General features: G+C 45.8%; 1 protein-coding gene across 1 annotated transcript; it reads right to left on the reverse strand.

The window, feature by feature from the left end:
- Positions 1-105: 105 nt before the first annotated feature.
- IL24 (interleukin 24) lies at positions 106-3,665 on the reverse strand (the record flags this gene model as incomplete). The annotated part of the gene is given in 6 exon segments (XM_047704054.1): positions 106-238; positions 1,106-1,176; positions 1,633-1,795; positions 2,647-2,709; positions 3,448-3,518; positions 3,521-3,665. Coding segments are annotated over 6 exon segments (597 nt in total), but the record flags the coding sequence as incomplete, so codon positions are not given.
- Between the last annotated feature and the right edge of the window lie 13,484 nt (positions 3,666-17,149).

Consider the following 17,149-nt stretch of genomic DNA (forward strand, 5'->3'; position numbering starts at 1 on the left):
TTTGGGGCCACTTCAAGAAAGAAGTCTTTGAGGATAAGCCTGGCCAAGAATGATATCCATCGTCAAAGGGGTGAAGTGCTCAGAGAACATCACTGGAAGGGATATGGCACATTCAAATGACATGGAGAACAAGAGGGTATCCTGGTGTTGGCATTCAGAACTGGTAGAATTTCTCCATCCAGGTCAAGAGAATGTCCACTTCTCCAAAGGCTTTGGTCTGGGCTGATTGGATGTCCAACTAAAGAGAAAAGAGAGTTGATGGTCTACCGTATTAGCCACAGGAATAAGTTTCCTTCCCATCCTGTGCTCCTGGAGCTCGCTGTGTCAGCTCTGGGATGGCCTCTGGTGAGGGCACCCACCCATCACTTACTCCTCCACAGGGTTGGGGGAGGCAGTGAAGACCAAGGGACCAGTGAGTAGCAGTGGGTAAGGAGCAAGGAAAGGCACCTGGAGCTTCTGATAACAAGAACTATGGAATCCTAGTGTGAGGTGGATTTTTGCCACCTCCGAGTTTACTACGCAGATGAAGAAACTGAGGTCCAGTTGCCCCCCTTCCTGTGTGTAAGATTCCTCTTCACCATTTATTTTTAGGCTGATTGATCTGTTCCTCAAAAAAGTGATCAAAATCATTTATTTTTTGGAGGGTCTGCAGATGAAATTTGGATTTTCTTTGTTGTCTTTATTTGGGAGATGGTAATATATTCTCCCTTTTTTCTTACAAACTAGACCATTTGAGCATTATGGAAAATACTGCAGATACATAGCACGTGTTTGGGGTTGGGGCACCCGCTTTAGCTCCAATTGCCCAGCTCAAGGTGATCACAAAACTTGCCAGGGAAAAGTCCTTCATAAGGAAATCATCTCGTAGGGAAATAGAAATGCACTTCAATAGGAAAACTGGCACAAATATGGATCATGTTGTTTGTGGAGCTTGTGCAAAGTAGATGATAATTGATGCAAATATCCCTGTGGGTGTGCAAAATTAGGTGGCTTTGGGGTATGCCCAGTGGGGTCACCTGCAGTGAGTTCTGCATGAGATGCCCACGTGTGACGGTTCAGGCTAGTCTACTGGTGGATAGGCAGGCTCTCAAATCCTGGCCTTTACCTGTTTAAATGCTCTCTGGAACAGTAGAAACCGCCGGCGTGCACTCTCACTTATAGAAACATGTCGTTTTCCTGCTGGATAATAGGGGGGAAAAATCATGCCAAGTGTTGGGTAGCAGCAGAAGCAAGCCCCCTCCCCCTCCTTCCTAGTGATGCCACCGCGGTTCCCCAGACCAACTCTGAATCCCACATTCTCAAGGTAGCCTTTGCCAAACTCCCACTGTGGTGGGGGCTGACTTCTTTCATTTTCACAGCAATCTGGTCAGGTAGCACGATTATCTACATTTTATACATAAGGAAAATGAAGCTCAGAGATGTTGACTGCTTGTAAAGGGTTTTTTAGCTGGTTAGAAGCAGACCTGAACTTGAATCCAGAACTACTCATTTCAGAATCCAGAGCCTGTGCTCTCTCCCGTGACACCATTGACTCCCTGTCATGCAATAAAAGCCAGGACTGGATAAGGGGAGGGAGGATGTCTTCTCAAAATACGTCATTTCCCATGGGCCCTGGTCACAGCATTGTTCTACTCACACTGGGTTGCAGTTTTGAGGCGATGACAAAAAAGTTGTTGGCCAGAGTTGAGAATGACTTCCGGATCCTGGTATCAGCTGCCTTATCCAGATAGTTTTTGAAAACGGTATTCAGGTAAAACTTCAGCAGGGCATGGATGAGGTAACAGCTCTCGACGTCCTGGGGAGAATCTGGGTTACTGTGGAGCCGAGCCTTCCCCCCCACCATTGCCCTAGGTAAGCAACCCATGGGCCACATGAGGCAAGATAAGCACATAAAGAGATCTTCTAGGAGATGCTGACCACATTAATCTGAAGGAGCCTTCAGGGGCATGCAGAGCGGCGCCCTTGGTTGATAGGAGGAACTGCAGACCCAGAGAGGACAGACCCATAGCCAGTCAGTGGCAGACACAGACCTAGGTCCCAGAAGTCCTGATTCCCCATCTGTTTAATGTCCTTTCCTCTACACTACATGGCCTCTCTAATAGCTGTGTTTGTGTAGGGTTGGGTGCTGGATCGTAGAAAGCACCCGGCACTTGGTGATTCAGAGTTGAGAGTCCAGGGAAAGAACTGGAAAGAGAAATGAGGAAAGAAAACTAACACCCTGGAACACAAGGATTGCACTCAAGCCCCTTGAGCACCAGAGGGAAGCTCAGTGCCTTGTGGGGACCAGGGCTCAGTACATGCCCTCGCTGACTGCCTAGCTGGGTGTGGGGATGACGGTAATGAGTGAGAAAGAAGGATGGGAACCAATGAGACCGAAGCAGGTGTGGAATCCTGGTGACTCTGGCTAAATGGAGAAAGATGCTTTGAGCTCAATCCGCACCACCTCCATGTCCCCATACACACATACCCACGTAACCCAGACACGAGGGTGATGACCTAGACATTGACTTCTCTGGCTCCCTGCCCAGCCCTGTCCTGTGTAGGCTCAGGTCCAGGCAGAAGTGGTCTCTATCAGCCTCCCTCGCCCACCCATAGGAGACAAGCCACCAGACACAGAGGCATTGTCTTTCCCCAGTGTCTGATTACCGAAACATTCTGCAGAATCTCCTTCCGTAGCAGCCGGACACTCGTGATGTTATCCTTAGCTTGCTTTGGGAATAGAAAGAGAAGATGCATCCAGATTGAGGGACAGCACAGAAACCAACCACGCAAATACATGCTGGCCCCGAGATCTATCCAGTCTGAGATCTCAAAGGCCAGAGAAGCCAAGGGAGGACCCAGGAAGGGCTGAGCTGAGGTAGGCCCCTGGGGGGTGAGGGTACAAGTTTCCAGCCACAGAATCATTAAGCTTAACCCCCAGAGGCAGATGGAATCCCAGGAGTCTCAGAGCCTTGATGGGGGACCTGTTGTTTCCCCTCGGTCAGGAGAAATAAGCCTATTTGGTTTAAGAATGAGTAGGGGCAGGGTTTTACCCCCATTTTCCGTGGGGATTGGCATGGAGTGGGGGTTGCACCTTTGAGCTGCCTCTTGCCCTGGAACTTCCCCTCACCAGCCGTATCCTCCAACTCTCGGTTTATAGGCAAAGGTGTCTGTGAGAAAGGCACTTTAGAGCAGTATGAGCACCGATCACCTTCAGGACCCGGAGAAATTCTCAGTCATGTTTCACCAGTGGCCATTCCCACCTCAGCATCAACCACTCTTTTTACCAATTGGCTAAAGCCTTGTTTCCTCATGTGCAAGAAGGAACGGTGCTGTGATGCCTCTGATTTCAAAAACTTATCGTATAGGAAAATAATCGGCGAGTTGCAAAGGGCTCCGTAATCACAAAATAACACTCCTGCACTCGCGGGAACCCCTGCAGCCGCGTCCAGAGCACACCTCACTCACCACAATGTCCTTCACAGCCCAGAAGGCCTCCCAGAGTTCCTGGAGGACTACACCCTCCACTCGGCAGGGTCGAACTGGAATTCTTGGCCCTGGACCCTGGAGCCTGGCTGCAGAGAAGCAGGGTCAGACTCAGGCCGAGGAGGGCAGTTGTCCGCCCTGGAAAGCTCATCTGCCACGAAGGAGGGAGCAGGAGGATCCTGCTGGAAGAAAAGGAGGCGTCACAAGGTACGTCCTACAAGGTAGGACTTCTGCCCCGGCCGTAGCACACCCAGATCAGTGCTCCTTGGCTCTCCCTAGGCCACCTTCAGGGACACACGGATGTGAAATCTGAGACCAGAGTAAGTTCCCAGTTTAGAATATGGCAAATGTGTGGCCTTGCTGGGGTGTGCTTGGGTGGGGCGTGGGTCTTTCTGCCTCTCCATCTCATACCGCTGGTCTTGCTATCTCTCCGCCCTTCCCCGCCATGCCCACCCACGTCCCCAAACACCCAACGCCTGCCTTCCTTGCTCCATGACTGTTCTCTCCAGCAAGAATTGGCCAGTCAGAATTGAACCAAGAAGAGTGAAGAAATGGGGGGCAGGAGGCTTATAGCGCTAAAGAACATGTGTAGAGCATTCTCCAAACTTGGGAGGATAGGGACCTTATCTAGGCATTCACATGTCTGAGCTCTGCCCTGAAGTCACCAGGCCCCCTCGGGCAGGTCTTTTCTCCTCCCCAGGAGAAGACCATCCCGACGCCTCATCACCAGGGAGCCCAGGGATTAGTCCCGGCCCACAGGGAGGGGCCCAGACAGCAGGTTAGGGTCACACACTCGCTTGGCCACCTCCCCTGACCGACTCACCCCTGACTCGAAGAGTTAAGTTTTCAGGTAACCGCACAAATGGGAGGAATCAGATTTCCAAGTGAATCACCTGAAAACCTCCCACTAAAGCACCAGTGGGATGACTGTCTTGAAGAGGCCCCAAGCTAGGGGACGGCCACCCACTCTCTTTCACACCCGTGTGCAGAGAGTTTCCTCTCCCTGCTTTCTTTGCCCTTTGCTTTTCTTCCTTCCTTCTTTCCTCTCTGCTTTCTCCCTGCCTCCCTATCTTTCTTCCTTCCTTTCTTCCACAAACATTTAAGAACCTGTCTTACTCGGGACACTGGTTTCACACCTGCAGCCACTCGATTCCAGCCTGGGCAGGGAGGTGGGAAAAGACCTGCGGCGTCTGGAGTGGCTAATGACACGTGGGCCATAGGGGCACAGGATGAGCTTCCAGTCAGATGAGCCTCTGTCCGGGATCTCGTGCCTCGGTGTCTCCCTCAGAACCTTCTCGTTCTGTTCCTTCCAACACCAAACCTTTGCAGCCTCTCTTGAAGATTCATTTCTGGGCCTCATGATCCTGCCCGCTTTCCTTCTATCCAGCCCAGACCCTTCTTGGTGTTAAAGCAGAGACCGCAGCTCCACATCCGTCCCCCTGGCCCCGTTTCCCGATGAGGCAGCTGTCGGGTGCTTGGAAGCAAAGTACTCCTGACCCCCAGCACTCACCACAGTCCGGAAGGGGTGCTTGAGGGCTGGCTGTTCAGGGGTGGTCGGGTCCTGTTGAGGAGGGGCAAGTCGGACAGGCACCTTCCCCCTTTCACTGATCAAGGGTGTAGCCACGGGTGGAACGTTCTTCTCCCAGCAGTGAAAGCTGTTTCAAAGGTAAAGATGTGCAGGCTCTCAAGGCTCTGTGGAGATCATATATATGGGGGGGGGGGGGAGGGGCGAAGGGAGGGGGGAGGTGGAAGGAAAGGGAAATGGTCATGCTTCCTAGAGAATTACTTCACTGCCTACTCACCCCTCACGTGAAGACAATGGGACAATGCTGAGCCGAGGTGAGCTGAGGCCTGGAGCCGACTTCTGGCTGTGCCACCAGCTCTGTGAGGAGGGACAAGTCTCCTGGCTACCCTGAGCCTCAGTTTCTGCATCTATAAAATTAAAACAAACAAACAGACTCCCCCACCCCACAACGCAGGTGCAAGGAGCAAATGGGAAAACGACACAGGGTGCTTTGCAAACTGTACACACATGGTAGTACATTATTGCTGTGCAGAGCAATCCGGTCTCCTTACTCCAAATCATCAATAATTGTGCTCTGTTAACGATGGGACAGTGACCTGGAAGCTGCGGATTGCCCACACGTACTTCTGCGATGGTTCAGAGCCTGGAAGTTTAGAGTTTCCTCACATACAGCCCCCGATGGCCCCGTCTCAGGTTCAAGAAGAATAAGGCAGTGAGTGCGTGGCCAGGCCTGAAAAGCTGAGGTATCCGGGTGTCCTGGTGGGCGGGCCTCAGCTTGCGCCGCTTGGCCGGGTTTGCCCATGGGATGCGGCATGTCAGGAGCCAAGGGGAAGACACCCAACCATATGTTTCGGTGTCAGGCTTCGGATGCCCTGTGGGTGAAGTGAAGGGTAGACCCGAGCCGCGCTCCTACAGCACTTTGCCCGGAACCTGATCCTGAGGGACAAGAGACTTCCTTGTCAGTAGATTCCGGAAGGCCGACATGTGCCAGCCCCTCTAGGGAACGTGTAATGCTCCTGAGAATAATGAAGACTGAGAAGTCCCAGGAGGGTCCGGGGGCAGGGGCATGTACTTGACTTTGTTTAATGCAGCACATCCCATGTGTATTTGACCATATCCCTGGGACACATTGTGGGAAACACCAGACCCTGGACCAAGAATAAGCTGAGAATGGCTTACCCTGTGATCTAAGAATGGTTTTACATTTGTTAGTGACTAAAACAAACAAACAAAAAATCAAAAAATGAGAAGTACATGAAATTCAAATTTCGGTGTTTACAAGTTGAGTTTTACTGGTTCACAGCCACACCCCGTCTGTTACATATTGTCTATGGCTGCTTTTGTGCTCCAGTGATGGATATTGGTAGTCAGTCATGGCTGAGACCATATGGCCCACAAAGCCCAAAATATTTACTCTCTGCCCTTTGCAGAGAGACTGCTGAGCCCTGCTCTGAATTACCTTCCTAGTAATTCATCTGGGACTTGGGCTCATCTGGGATCAGGCAAGAGACATGGGAGTAGAACGTGATGCGAGGGGTGGGATCATTTCCCCAGCTCAGTGGAGGACAAACAGGGGACCCTGAAAGGAATTGGCCCTTCCCAGTCTCTCTGGCGGGCAGACCCTTCTCAGTCTCTCTGGAACCAGCACCCTTTCCCTTCATCACACATTCAATGGTGTTTGTTTCCTTAAGCAGACGAAATACTTGCTGTCGTCCCCAGCCAGCAGCCTGGTCTGTATGAGGACCAAACTTGAATCCTTCACTCCTTTCGCTTCTAGAGGACCTGCATCTAGTCTTTGGCAGGAGCCCACACCATACCCTTTCCTCCCCTGTGAGGATCCAGAGCATTACTAAAATCCCTAACCACTACGGGAAGAAGATGCCCAGAGGCATTCCTAAGATTAAAAAGAACACAAAGTACGAATGTAGCAGCAGTAGACAAGGGGGAGACAGGAGAGGACAGGAGAGACAGACAGCTGAGGCAGGAAGCTGAGAGAGAAAGTGAGCCCCAGGGCAGCTGCAGTGCTAGACGACTGCCTACGGATAGGCAGGAGGGCAGGAGGGATGAGCTGTTAGCAGGGCAGGCTAGAACAGAGGCATGAGGTCATGGGTATAGCTCAGTAGATTCCAGAATCCCTACCTGGGGTCACGGGTAGCTCATTCTGCCGAAGAAAGGCATGGTATGATATGGATATTCCAGGGAAACATGTGCCTGAGCTTAACCTAGCACGATTACCTGGGAAGAGAGGGCCAGGAGAGAACTCAAGGACCTTGGCCCAACATCAACTGAGGTTGCCCCTTATGAGCACAAGATTTACACACAAGCAGGCTTGGGTTCAAAATGTGATTGAGTGGCCTATGAGCTGTCTGCATCTCAGTTTTCTTATTTATAAAGTCAAGTCCTATAAGCTCACAAGGACACAACAATGGAGAGCCTGTTCCTCCAAGTGTGGTCTGTGGACCAGCAGCAACAGCAGTATCTGGGAGCTCATTAGAAATGTAGAGTCTCAAACCCTTCCCCCAAAACTACGCAACCGGAATGTGCATTTTAAGAAACACCAAGGTGATTCTTAAGCATATTGAAATTTGTGAGGCACTATATAAAAATACGAAGGACAACCCGTGTCTTAACAAATAAGCACTTCAAGTGAACTTGGAAGGACTAGAGCAGTGATTCCAGGGGCACAATTTTATCCCCTAGGGACATTGGACAATGTCTGGAGATGTTTTGGGGCATCCTAACTGGGGAGTGTGGGAGATGGAGATGCTACAGACATGGAGTGGAATGGGCTAGGGCTGCGGCTGGACACTCTACAGTGCACAGGACAGCCCCTCACCACAAAGAATGATGGGACCCCAAATGCCAACAGTGCCAAGGCTAAGAAATCCTGGGCTAGAGGAAAGAAGTGGTTGTGAGGGAAAAAGCTGAAGTAGCACCAAAGATGGATAAGAAGGGGGCCATTACTGGGAAGGGGGCTGTGGACAGATCACATGGTCAGGGAAGTGGAAAAAGCAAGATGGTAACTTGAAAGGCAGAGCCCAAAGACTCCTGGGAGGGAGCAGATGGCCCAGCCCACCCCACTGGCTCACCCCTGGGGAAGCTCCAAGTCTCTGACTTGGAAAGGTTGGAAAACTTGGGGCGGGTCCTTTGGGCTATATCCATATATTTTTACCCAAACTCCATCCTAGACCAGACTAAGACCAGAGGCTCTTCTAATCTCTCTCATCCAGAATTTGGGGAATTTCCCTTACAAAAATATTGGGTGGGAGAAAATCTCTGAGAATAAGCTTTGATTTACAAGGCTACTTTCCCCCCAAAATATTCTTAGATCTGGGGGTTTACTCAGTTAATCTCATACCACCTGCCATCTATATCTCTCTACAGAGTTTTAGTGTCATGTTTGAGAAGTAAATCCACTCCTACCCCCACATCCACTTCAGTCTCCCTAAATCTATAGGGAGAGAAAGGGACTGAATCAGGATGGAGAAGGGTCCCATCTGCACTCTAAGGTGAAGCACTAAAGGGCTCACTCTTAGAACTGAATACCCTGTCTTTCTGAGACATGGAAATGCCCTGCAGGAGAGAAGCAATAAGCCCATTAACTAGGATTTCCTGATAGCCAGGAGAGAAAAGAAAGTTACATCATCATATTTTCTTCCAATGAATTGACTTTAATCTTCACCCTAAGAATGATCATTATCTCCTTATTTAGCTAAGAAACTTACGCGGTTATAGATGTGGGTTACCTGGGCATTTTGTCAGTCTTTTCCCTGTCTTAGCTGCTATCATTCCAGGAGCAGAAATGAAATGTGCGTGTCTACTGGTCGGCCCCCTTCGACTGGCACTCTGCCATCCTACCTTCTTTTCTGTTGTTGATGTAACAAACAATTTATTATTACAGTCATTCCAAAAGATGAAAGTAAAAACAAATTCTTTTTACATTTCTACAGCATGCTTAGATATACAAAACACGTCCAAATAAATGTTCTCATTTGATATACACCGTGATCTTTTGAGATAAGGAGGACAGATAATGTTTCTTTGCAGATTAGAAAGCTGAGAGTCAGAAGAGTCCAGTGATTTTCCCTCCAACACATAAATAATCGACAGAACCGGAAGTGGAGTACAGGTCTTCTGGTTTTTAGTCTAGTACTCTGCCTTGTACCACCCTTTCGAGCCACTTCTCAATCGTGCAGACATGCATTCATTTACTGAACAAACAATTTCCTAAGCACTACTAAGTGCCAGAAGAGACTATACCAAAAAAATGATCACTATAATTGCATTTATGTAAAAATGTCCAGAAAAGACAAATCTATACAGACAGAAAATAGAATTGTGGTTGCCTAGGGCTTGGAGTTCTGGGTCTGGGTGGATAGGAGGAATGGGTGTGACCACTAATGAGTTCAAGGTTTCTTTTGGGGTGTTAAGAAAATGTTATAAAATTAGATTATGGTGATGCACTCCATGAACATTCTAAAAGCCATTAAATTGTACACTTTAAATGGGTAAACTCTATCGTGCATAAATTATCTCAATAAAGCTGTTAAAAAATCAACTAAGATGCAGTCTTCTGAGCTCTAATCCATCAGTAAAGTGGAGATACACTTGCAAACAGATAAATCGTCACACTGTGTCTTGGGTGCCCTTAACAGAAGGATCGAGTTCATGGGAACATGGAGGTGCGACAGGATCTCCCCCCATCTTGGGACAGTGCTGGAAGGGGTAGAGAGACTTTGCAGTAGAGGTGATGTTTGATCTGAGGTTTGAAGCCTGAGCAGGAGTTTATCAGCAAAAGCAAAGGGAGAGCACCTGCCCAAGACTGCTGTGACCCTCACAAATTCCATGGCCATACAACTACTGTAAGGGACCAAGGAAAAGAAGGATCTGGAAGCTGCTAGAAGAGGACCACCAGTGATTGTTCTTTTGCTTAAAGATTCATGGACACCAATGGGGAACAGCAATTTAAATACAACTTAGGAGCATGTCAAGGGACGTAGGGTGCTGCTGATCCCCAAAGCAGCAGGCAGGAATGGAAAGTGGGAGGGAAGAGCCATGGTCCTCACTTTCTAAGCAAAGGCTTTTGGCCAGTCACAGGAAACCAGACCACACAAGACATCCAGTTCTGAGAACTGCCCCTGCTCCCCAGATTCAGGCTTCTGTACTCTCCCACAACCTGCAAGACACCAGCTTTGAGTCCCAAAGACATGAATTTTTTAAATACCTGACAGTATACAGGTTGGGGAAAATGATGGTTATAGTCTCCTGAGTAGATCCAGGTCGAGGACTGCGGTCCTTCTTCCTGCGTTGCTCTGTCACTCACATATCCCAGATTGCTTTTCCTAATGGAGATTCTCTTTTTTTAATGGAAGGAAGGAAAGGAGGGAGGAAGAGAGGAAGGATGAAGGGAAGGGGGAAAGAAAGGGAGGGAAAAGGAAGGACTCTTACAGCTTCTTCTTCTCTCATCCCTCTTTAAAACAAAATGCTCACTACTCTGGAAGAAACTTCCAAATGCAAAGCTTGATTGTATTACTCCTCACCCACCAAACCGTCTTTGGTTTCTGGTGAGAACACTCCCCCTTCCCCATTCCCACCCATCACTCTTCTTTTCCGTTTCTGTATCCCAGCCTTGCTTTAGCACAGAGCCTTCCACTTATTGGGTGTTCAGCAATTGTGGTTGTTCTCTAATTAATTGTTAATTTCAAAATTGGGTAAATGGAATGCACTAAGGGAGAGATAAGGTAAATTGAACTGGTTTTTTATTTTTGTGTGATTCGTAATTGATTATTTATGGGTAAAATCTGCATCATGGAATGCTATTGGCCACTAATAATTTATATTTAAATTCTTAAAAAATTATAACATTTTAGGTTTAAAAAGCAGATTACAGAATGATATATGCAGTATGATCTGGTTTTTATACAAAAAAGAGTGGGCATATATCTTGAAAATGATCAAGAACTATAAATACCAAGATTTTAACAGAATTATCTTGGAGCAGTAAGATATCGGATGTTTTCCTCCTCTGTAGCTGTTCTTCATTTTCTAAGTTTATACAAGTTGAATATAAATGCAAGTTTCTTTACAAGTCATTTTTAATTTGGGGCATCTGGGTGGCTCAGTCAGTTAAGCATCTGATTCTTGGTTTTGGCTCAGGTTGTGACCTCTCAGTCCTGGGATCAAGCCCACATCAGGACCTCAATGAGGAGTCTACTTTGGAGTCTCTCTCCCTCTCCCTCCTGCTCACTCTCTCTCTCTCTTTTTCTCTCTCAATTTTCTCAAATTAAAAAAAAATATAAAATCTTTTTAAAAGTTATTTTTAATTTAAGTAAATCATTAGTTTCACCATTGCTCACTGAAAACTGTTGAAATTCCCTGGCTGGAAATGCACAGCCTCTGAGACTTGGTCTATTCATTTTCCCAGCTTTATCTCTTCCCCAAACCTCTGCACATTGTGCTCCCAACCCAGCTGAGCTGCTCATCTCCACCTCCTGCCTCTGCCCCTCTGTTCACAATCTGAGATGTCTTTACCACCTGCCAAACACTAAGCACCACCTTTACCACCTGTTGCCTTGACATAGAAAGATGGTCATGATATAGTGTTGATTGTCAAAAGCAGATTGCATATATATGCATATACATGTACACACACAGACACACAGACACACAGACATACACACACACACACACACACACTGTTAAGGATACTTATTTTGAAGAAGTAAAAGTACAGGCTGAGTATAATTTTCTTTTTATCTTTCAACTATTTGGTATAATTGGCATAAACAATAAACACCTACTACTTTTGCATTAAAAATTTTGCCTGCTCGTCAAGTTCTCTTCCTTGAAACCTTTTCCAAAAGCTGCAAAGAATTTCTATCACCTTTGAACACTGTAGCAATTTGAATCTTTTTTTGTGGTACTGAATCCCCTTCCCTTTCCTTCCTTTCCCTTCCCTTCCCATCCATCGCCCTCCCTCTCCTGGACTAAGATCCTGGGAGGACAAAGGGATAGATATTATTATCAGATATTGTGTCCTTCTCTTTTCCTTACATTGTTCAGATTAGAGGAATAGGTTATTGAATAAATAAATAAATAAATAATAAGATACTCAATATGAAAGTATTCAGAATGATTTGAAAACTACGTTTTGTTGGGTTAACCTCAGCACACGAATTAAGATTTTGAATCTCTGAATGTGCTCTTGGTTGGATACTCACTTTGATGTATGGCAGACATTTCAGTTGCTCCTCATGTTTATAGCTTCCCTCTTCCCACAGCTTGGGAAAACCACACTTCCCTGCCCCACTGAAGTTCAATGGGCCATGTGACTATTTGGGGTGGAAGAATTAGAAGCCAGGGCATACTTCTCCATGCTCTCTCGTGTCCCACTCCTGTTGCGATGGCAGCATCCCAGGAGAGAAGAAGTTCCTTCAGCCTGGGCCCCTGAGTATCCATGATGGGCACAGTCTCTTGTTAATGTGTCTTGGATGTATGAAATTAGGGAGAAATCACTTCTGTTGTATTAAGCCATTGAGAGAGATGAAGGTCTTGTTTACTACTGCAGCATAACTTCACCTAACCTGGCTAATGTTAGGGGGGAGAAGACTTTAAATGTCCTTAAAGATCCTTTAAACCCTCAGGAAATGAATTTAGACCCCAATTTAGAAGAACTGTTGGTCTAGATGCTATTTAGACGACTCATTATAAGTCAGAGATTCTCAAAAATCCTTCTTTGATGGAAAGCACTGCTTCCTCAGAAGCACAGTGCAAGCAAGGCACTCAGCAGGTTCTGGCATGAGGCTCACCACGTTGGGATCCAGCAACTGGCTGCTCAGTCATTTAGGAGTCACACAATGGGACAGCGGCTCCAGAACATAAGATGGATGGAGTCCGAAAGCTTGCCTGCAAGAGAGAGTCTTGTGCTCCTGGCTGGAGTGATGGAGAGGACCCTTCTCCTGGTAGGTGCCAGTAAAAAGCTTAGGACAAGCCAACAACCAACAACAACACACATGCACACTTCTCCCACATACTTACTTACTACATGGATTTTTTTTAAAAGGTTTTATTTATTTATATGACAGACAGAGATCACAAGTAGGCAGAGGCAGCCGGGGGGAGTGGGGGGAGAAGGCTCCCTGCTGAGCAGAGAGCCCAATGTGGGGCTGGATCCCAGGACCCTGAGTTCATGACCTGAGCTGAAGGCAGAGGCTTAACCCACTGAACCACCCAGGAACCCCTACTACATGGATTTTAAAACTGGCAAAGAAAGGCAGGTCTGAGCTTGCCCCAGAATATGAGAAACTAGAGATTGTGTCCCTGAAAAGTCTTGCATATGATGCTTGATATACAAAATAATTTGGGCGCCTTAAACCAAAATGTGTGTGTGTGTGTGTGTGTGTGTGTGTGTGTGTGTGTGTGGTTCCTTACCTCCAGCCTTTACCACAGATAAATGATCAAATCCAGAGAATCATCAAAAGTCAAAGGACTGATGAAGAGTGGTCACAGCTTCCAGCAAGTGGGTGGGGCTCATCCATTCTGCCTTCAACTTCCGAAAAATATCCTCTTGGAAAATGTATTACTCATGGAAATGAAGACAGGGTATTTCCCTCTGTGGAGTATTTCCTGCCTTGAAAAGTCACCATGCCTTTTCCCAGCCCCGAGAGATGGACTTCCAAGGATGGAGATGTAATGGATCTAATTGCTTAATCCTGGTTGAGTGAAATCCTCTTTCCCACAATAAAATAGTAATAAAAATGACTGGGAATAGGATAACCTGAATGTTCATGTTTCATTAACCTATGATTAAAAATTAGAAATTAAATATCTCAAAGTGCTGTGGTCCCAAATACTCATATAAACGTACCAGGCTCTCACAGAGTCCCACTTTCCAGAGAGTTTTGAGAATTCTCAAAGGAATGTCTCTCATAGGCACATCCATGCGCCAGTCTATACCATCAGGACTGGCCAAGCCAGCTATTGTCAGCTCCAGCGGCTGCCCCAGTGATGGTGAGAATGGAATTCTCCTTACCAGGTTCTCAGCGCCATTTGCTCCAGCCAAAAAAATGTTGCAAAGTCTCATTCACCCTAATAGGATGTTGGACCACAGTTGGACCTGTGAAACAGCTTACCCAATTTATATCACAAGTCCTTGGGATATATCCTTGGCCACATACTAGGACACCTACCAGGAAGATTGGTTTGGGGACAGCTTCTGGTAGCGCGGCACTGTAATTCATCATTTCTTCGGTGAAGTGGGAGCTGGAGGTAGGTCTCAGCTGCAGTCCAATAAGTCAGCTTGTTGTGTCTCATCTTACAAAGTACTTCCATAGTTTGGTATTCCCATAAGCCATGTAGTGCAGAGCAGATATCATTCCCATTTTAGAAAACCAAGGCAAAGAGAAGTTTTGTTATTTGCCCAAGCTCATAGGGCTAGCAAATGGAGCTGCTTAGACTTGAACCTGGGATTCCGGCTCTAAACCTGAATGCACGAAAGGCAGTAAGCACAGTATACTGGAAAACATGCAGCCTTGGAGTCACACTTTGTGTTTGGGTTCCTGACTCTGCAATTTACTAGCTGTGTGACCTTGGATAAGTCTCTTGATTCCTCTGTTCTTCAGTTTCCTCCTCTATGAGGTAAGAATAACAATGCACCTCATAGGTATTGTTAAACAAGGAAGTACACGCAAAACGCATAGAAGAGAGAGCCTGACACGTTAGTAAGCACAGGAAAGAGTTAGATGTTATTAAAATATTACTAATATTATTTTTATATATTACTGTGACATATTTAATGCCTTTTATTAATAAAAAGAGCTTGAGATGGCTACAAATAACTTCTTACCCTTTATCTATATGCTCTTCCATTTAGGAAGAATAAAAATAGTTTTTATAAAAGTACTCCACAGAGAAATGGCAGAATGGACTGTGGTTAATCCCAGTTTCTATCGTCTGCTTAGGATGTCTGCAAAGTTGCTTTAAAACGATAATAGTTCAGCCCCGAGAGAAGTCATATAAGAATATAACATGAAAACCTCAAGACCATGATTTGTGGAGTGGGCTCTTTTTTGATTAACATTTATAATGAAAACAAATGAGAACTAAGTCATTTCCTAATAAGTCAGATCATCTTGTCCTGAAATCGTTATGCCTTAAATAACTATTCGTACTTTTGCTAAAGTTTGTTGATCTGAAAATGTTTTTATTTCATGTTTATTTTTAAAACAATAGCTTTATTGAGCTATAATTCACATACCATAAAGTTCGCCCTTTGAAAGTGGTTTTGGGTATATTCCCAGAGTTGTGCAACCAGCGCCGTTATCTAATTCCAGAACATTTTCATCACTCCAAAAAGCAACCTCCTATCCATTCTCAGTCACTCCCCATTTCCCCTGCCTCTAGCCTCTGGAAACCACTGGTTTATTTTCTGTCTCTATGCCTTTGCCTATTCTGAACATTTCCAGACATTGTATTTGAAAAAACTGTAATTTCAAGCTTAGAATATCATTTTCCTCTGAGGTGAATTTATATTTGCTTCTCAAAGGAGAGTAGGGGGTTAGTTATCTCCGATTACTTTAATTACTCAGATGACTTTAGTAGACTGACATGATTCAAAGCTGATTTCCTGTTCCTCTTAGGGCCAATCTAGGGAATACCATGACTCCTCAGGGTAGCTCTTTGGGGTCTCAAACCCAAACTTAACAGGAAATTAGTAGGGCCCCTCAGGAAGCTCTGAACTCTTATTTGTGTTGCCCTGATCTTGTAAATTTGTGTTAAATTCTACACATCTTCTCAGTCTCCCAAACTTTCCTTAACTTTTCTCAATTTAGATGGCTTCCCTGAGGGAAAAGGCATCCCCAGTGCCGAGCCCAGCTCTGACTGTATTTCCATTGCCCACTTCTTGACTCTGTATTTCTGCTTGTCTTGTTACCTCTCCAATTATCTTCAGTTTTTATTCCCATATTTCTTGATTTTTCCAATTTTTCTTGGATTCTTCTCAGTGAGAAGTTTCATTTAAAATCCAACAGCTATTTCCTCCTTCATGCAAAACAGATAAAGAGGAAAATACTTCCACATATTCAACAGCTTCAGAAAAACCTCTGTGCCCTGCCATTGGGAGGACAGACACCCCCACTGTGTGGGGTCTATGAGGATTCAATGAGATAAACTTCACCAAGTGCTTAGTGAGTTTGTAATAATCGTTTCCCAAATTGTTCCAGCCTGTAGAAAGCACACAGCCAAATTTTGATCCTTCTAGCAATTTATGATTCAGAATCTTACGATACATCCTTTGTGGAAAAATCCTAGCTCAACTTCATTGTATTGTCTGCATTCCAACTGTTTCATCCATTTTCCTTAAATCTTGGATTGCATGTATTTTTATAAGCCACTCTGAATCACTTAAATAGGAGGTGGGACATAAATAAGTAATAAAATAAGTTAAATAAAGGTATTTAAATTGCATTATGCTATACATACAGAAGGAGATACTGATATTAGCACAAGATTGAACCAGTTGCCTGAGGTAGCAGAACTTTGAGGTCCTTTGTCTTCTCGTGCCACTTGCTGACATCCTTGCTCATCCTTCAAGGCCTAGTCCAAGGATCTCTCCTTTGGAAAGACTTCTCTGGTGTCACCTCCACACAAGCTTCTTTCTTTAATCATATTGGACCATCTATTGCTGGACAGTGACTTGCCCTGCCAACCTCACTCTCTTTATATGCCTCCACAGTGCCTAGAAAGAGAAACATTTAGAAACGTTCAGAAAATTTAAGGCATTGGGGCTCTTGGGTGGCTCAGTCATTAAGCATCTGCTTGCAGCTCAGGTCATGATCCTGGGGTCCTGGGATCAAGTCCCACATTGTCGGGAAGCCTGCTTCTCCCTCTCCTGCTCCCCTGCTTGTGTTCCCTCTCTCGTTGTGTCTCTCTCCGTCAAATAAATAAATAAGATCTTTTAAAAAAAATTTAAGGCATTCAATTGAATTATTTTACAACAGCTTTACTGATATGTTATTGTCATGAAGCAAGCTGCGCATATTTAAAATGTACCATTTGATACGTTTCGGCATATGCAAACCTCTGTAAAATCATCATCACCATCAAGATGATATATCCACTACATTAACCATTCATTTATTGGTGGACATTCAGGTTATTTCA

The sequence above is a fragment of the Lutra lutra genome, chromosome 15, assembly GCF_902655055.1.
Source record: "Lutra lutra chromosome 15, mLutLut1.2, whole genome shotgun sequence".
Classification (NCBI taxonomy): domain Eukaryota; kingdom Metazoa; phylum Chordata; class Mammalia; order Carnivora; family Mustelidae; genus Lutra; species Lutra lutra.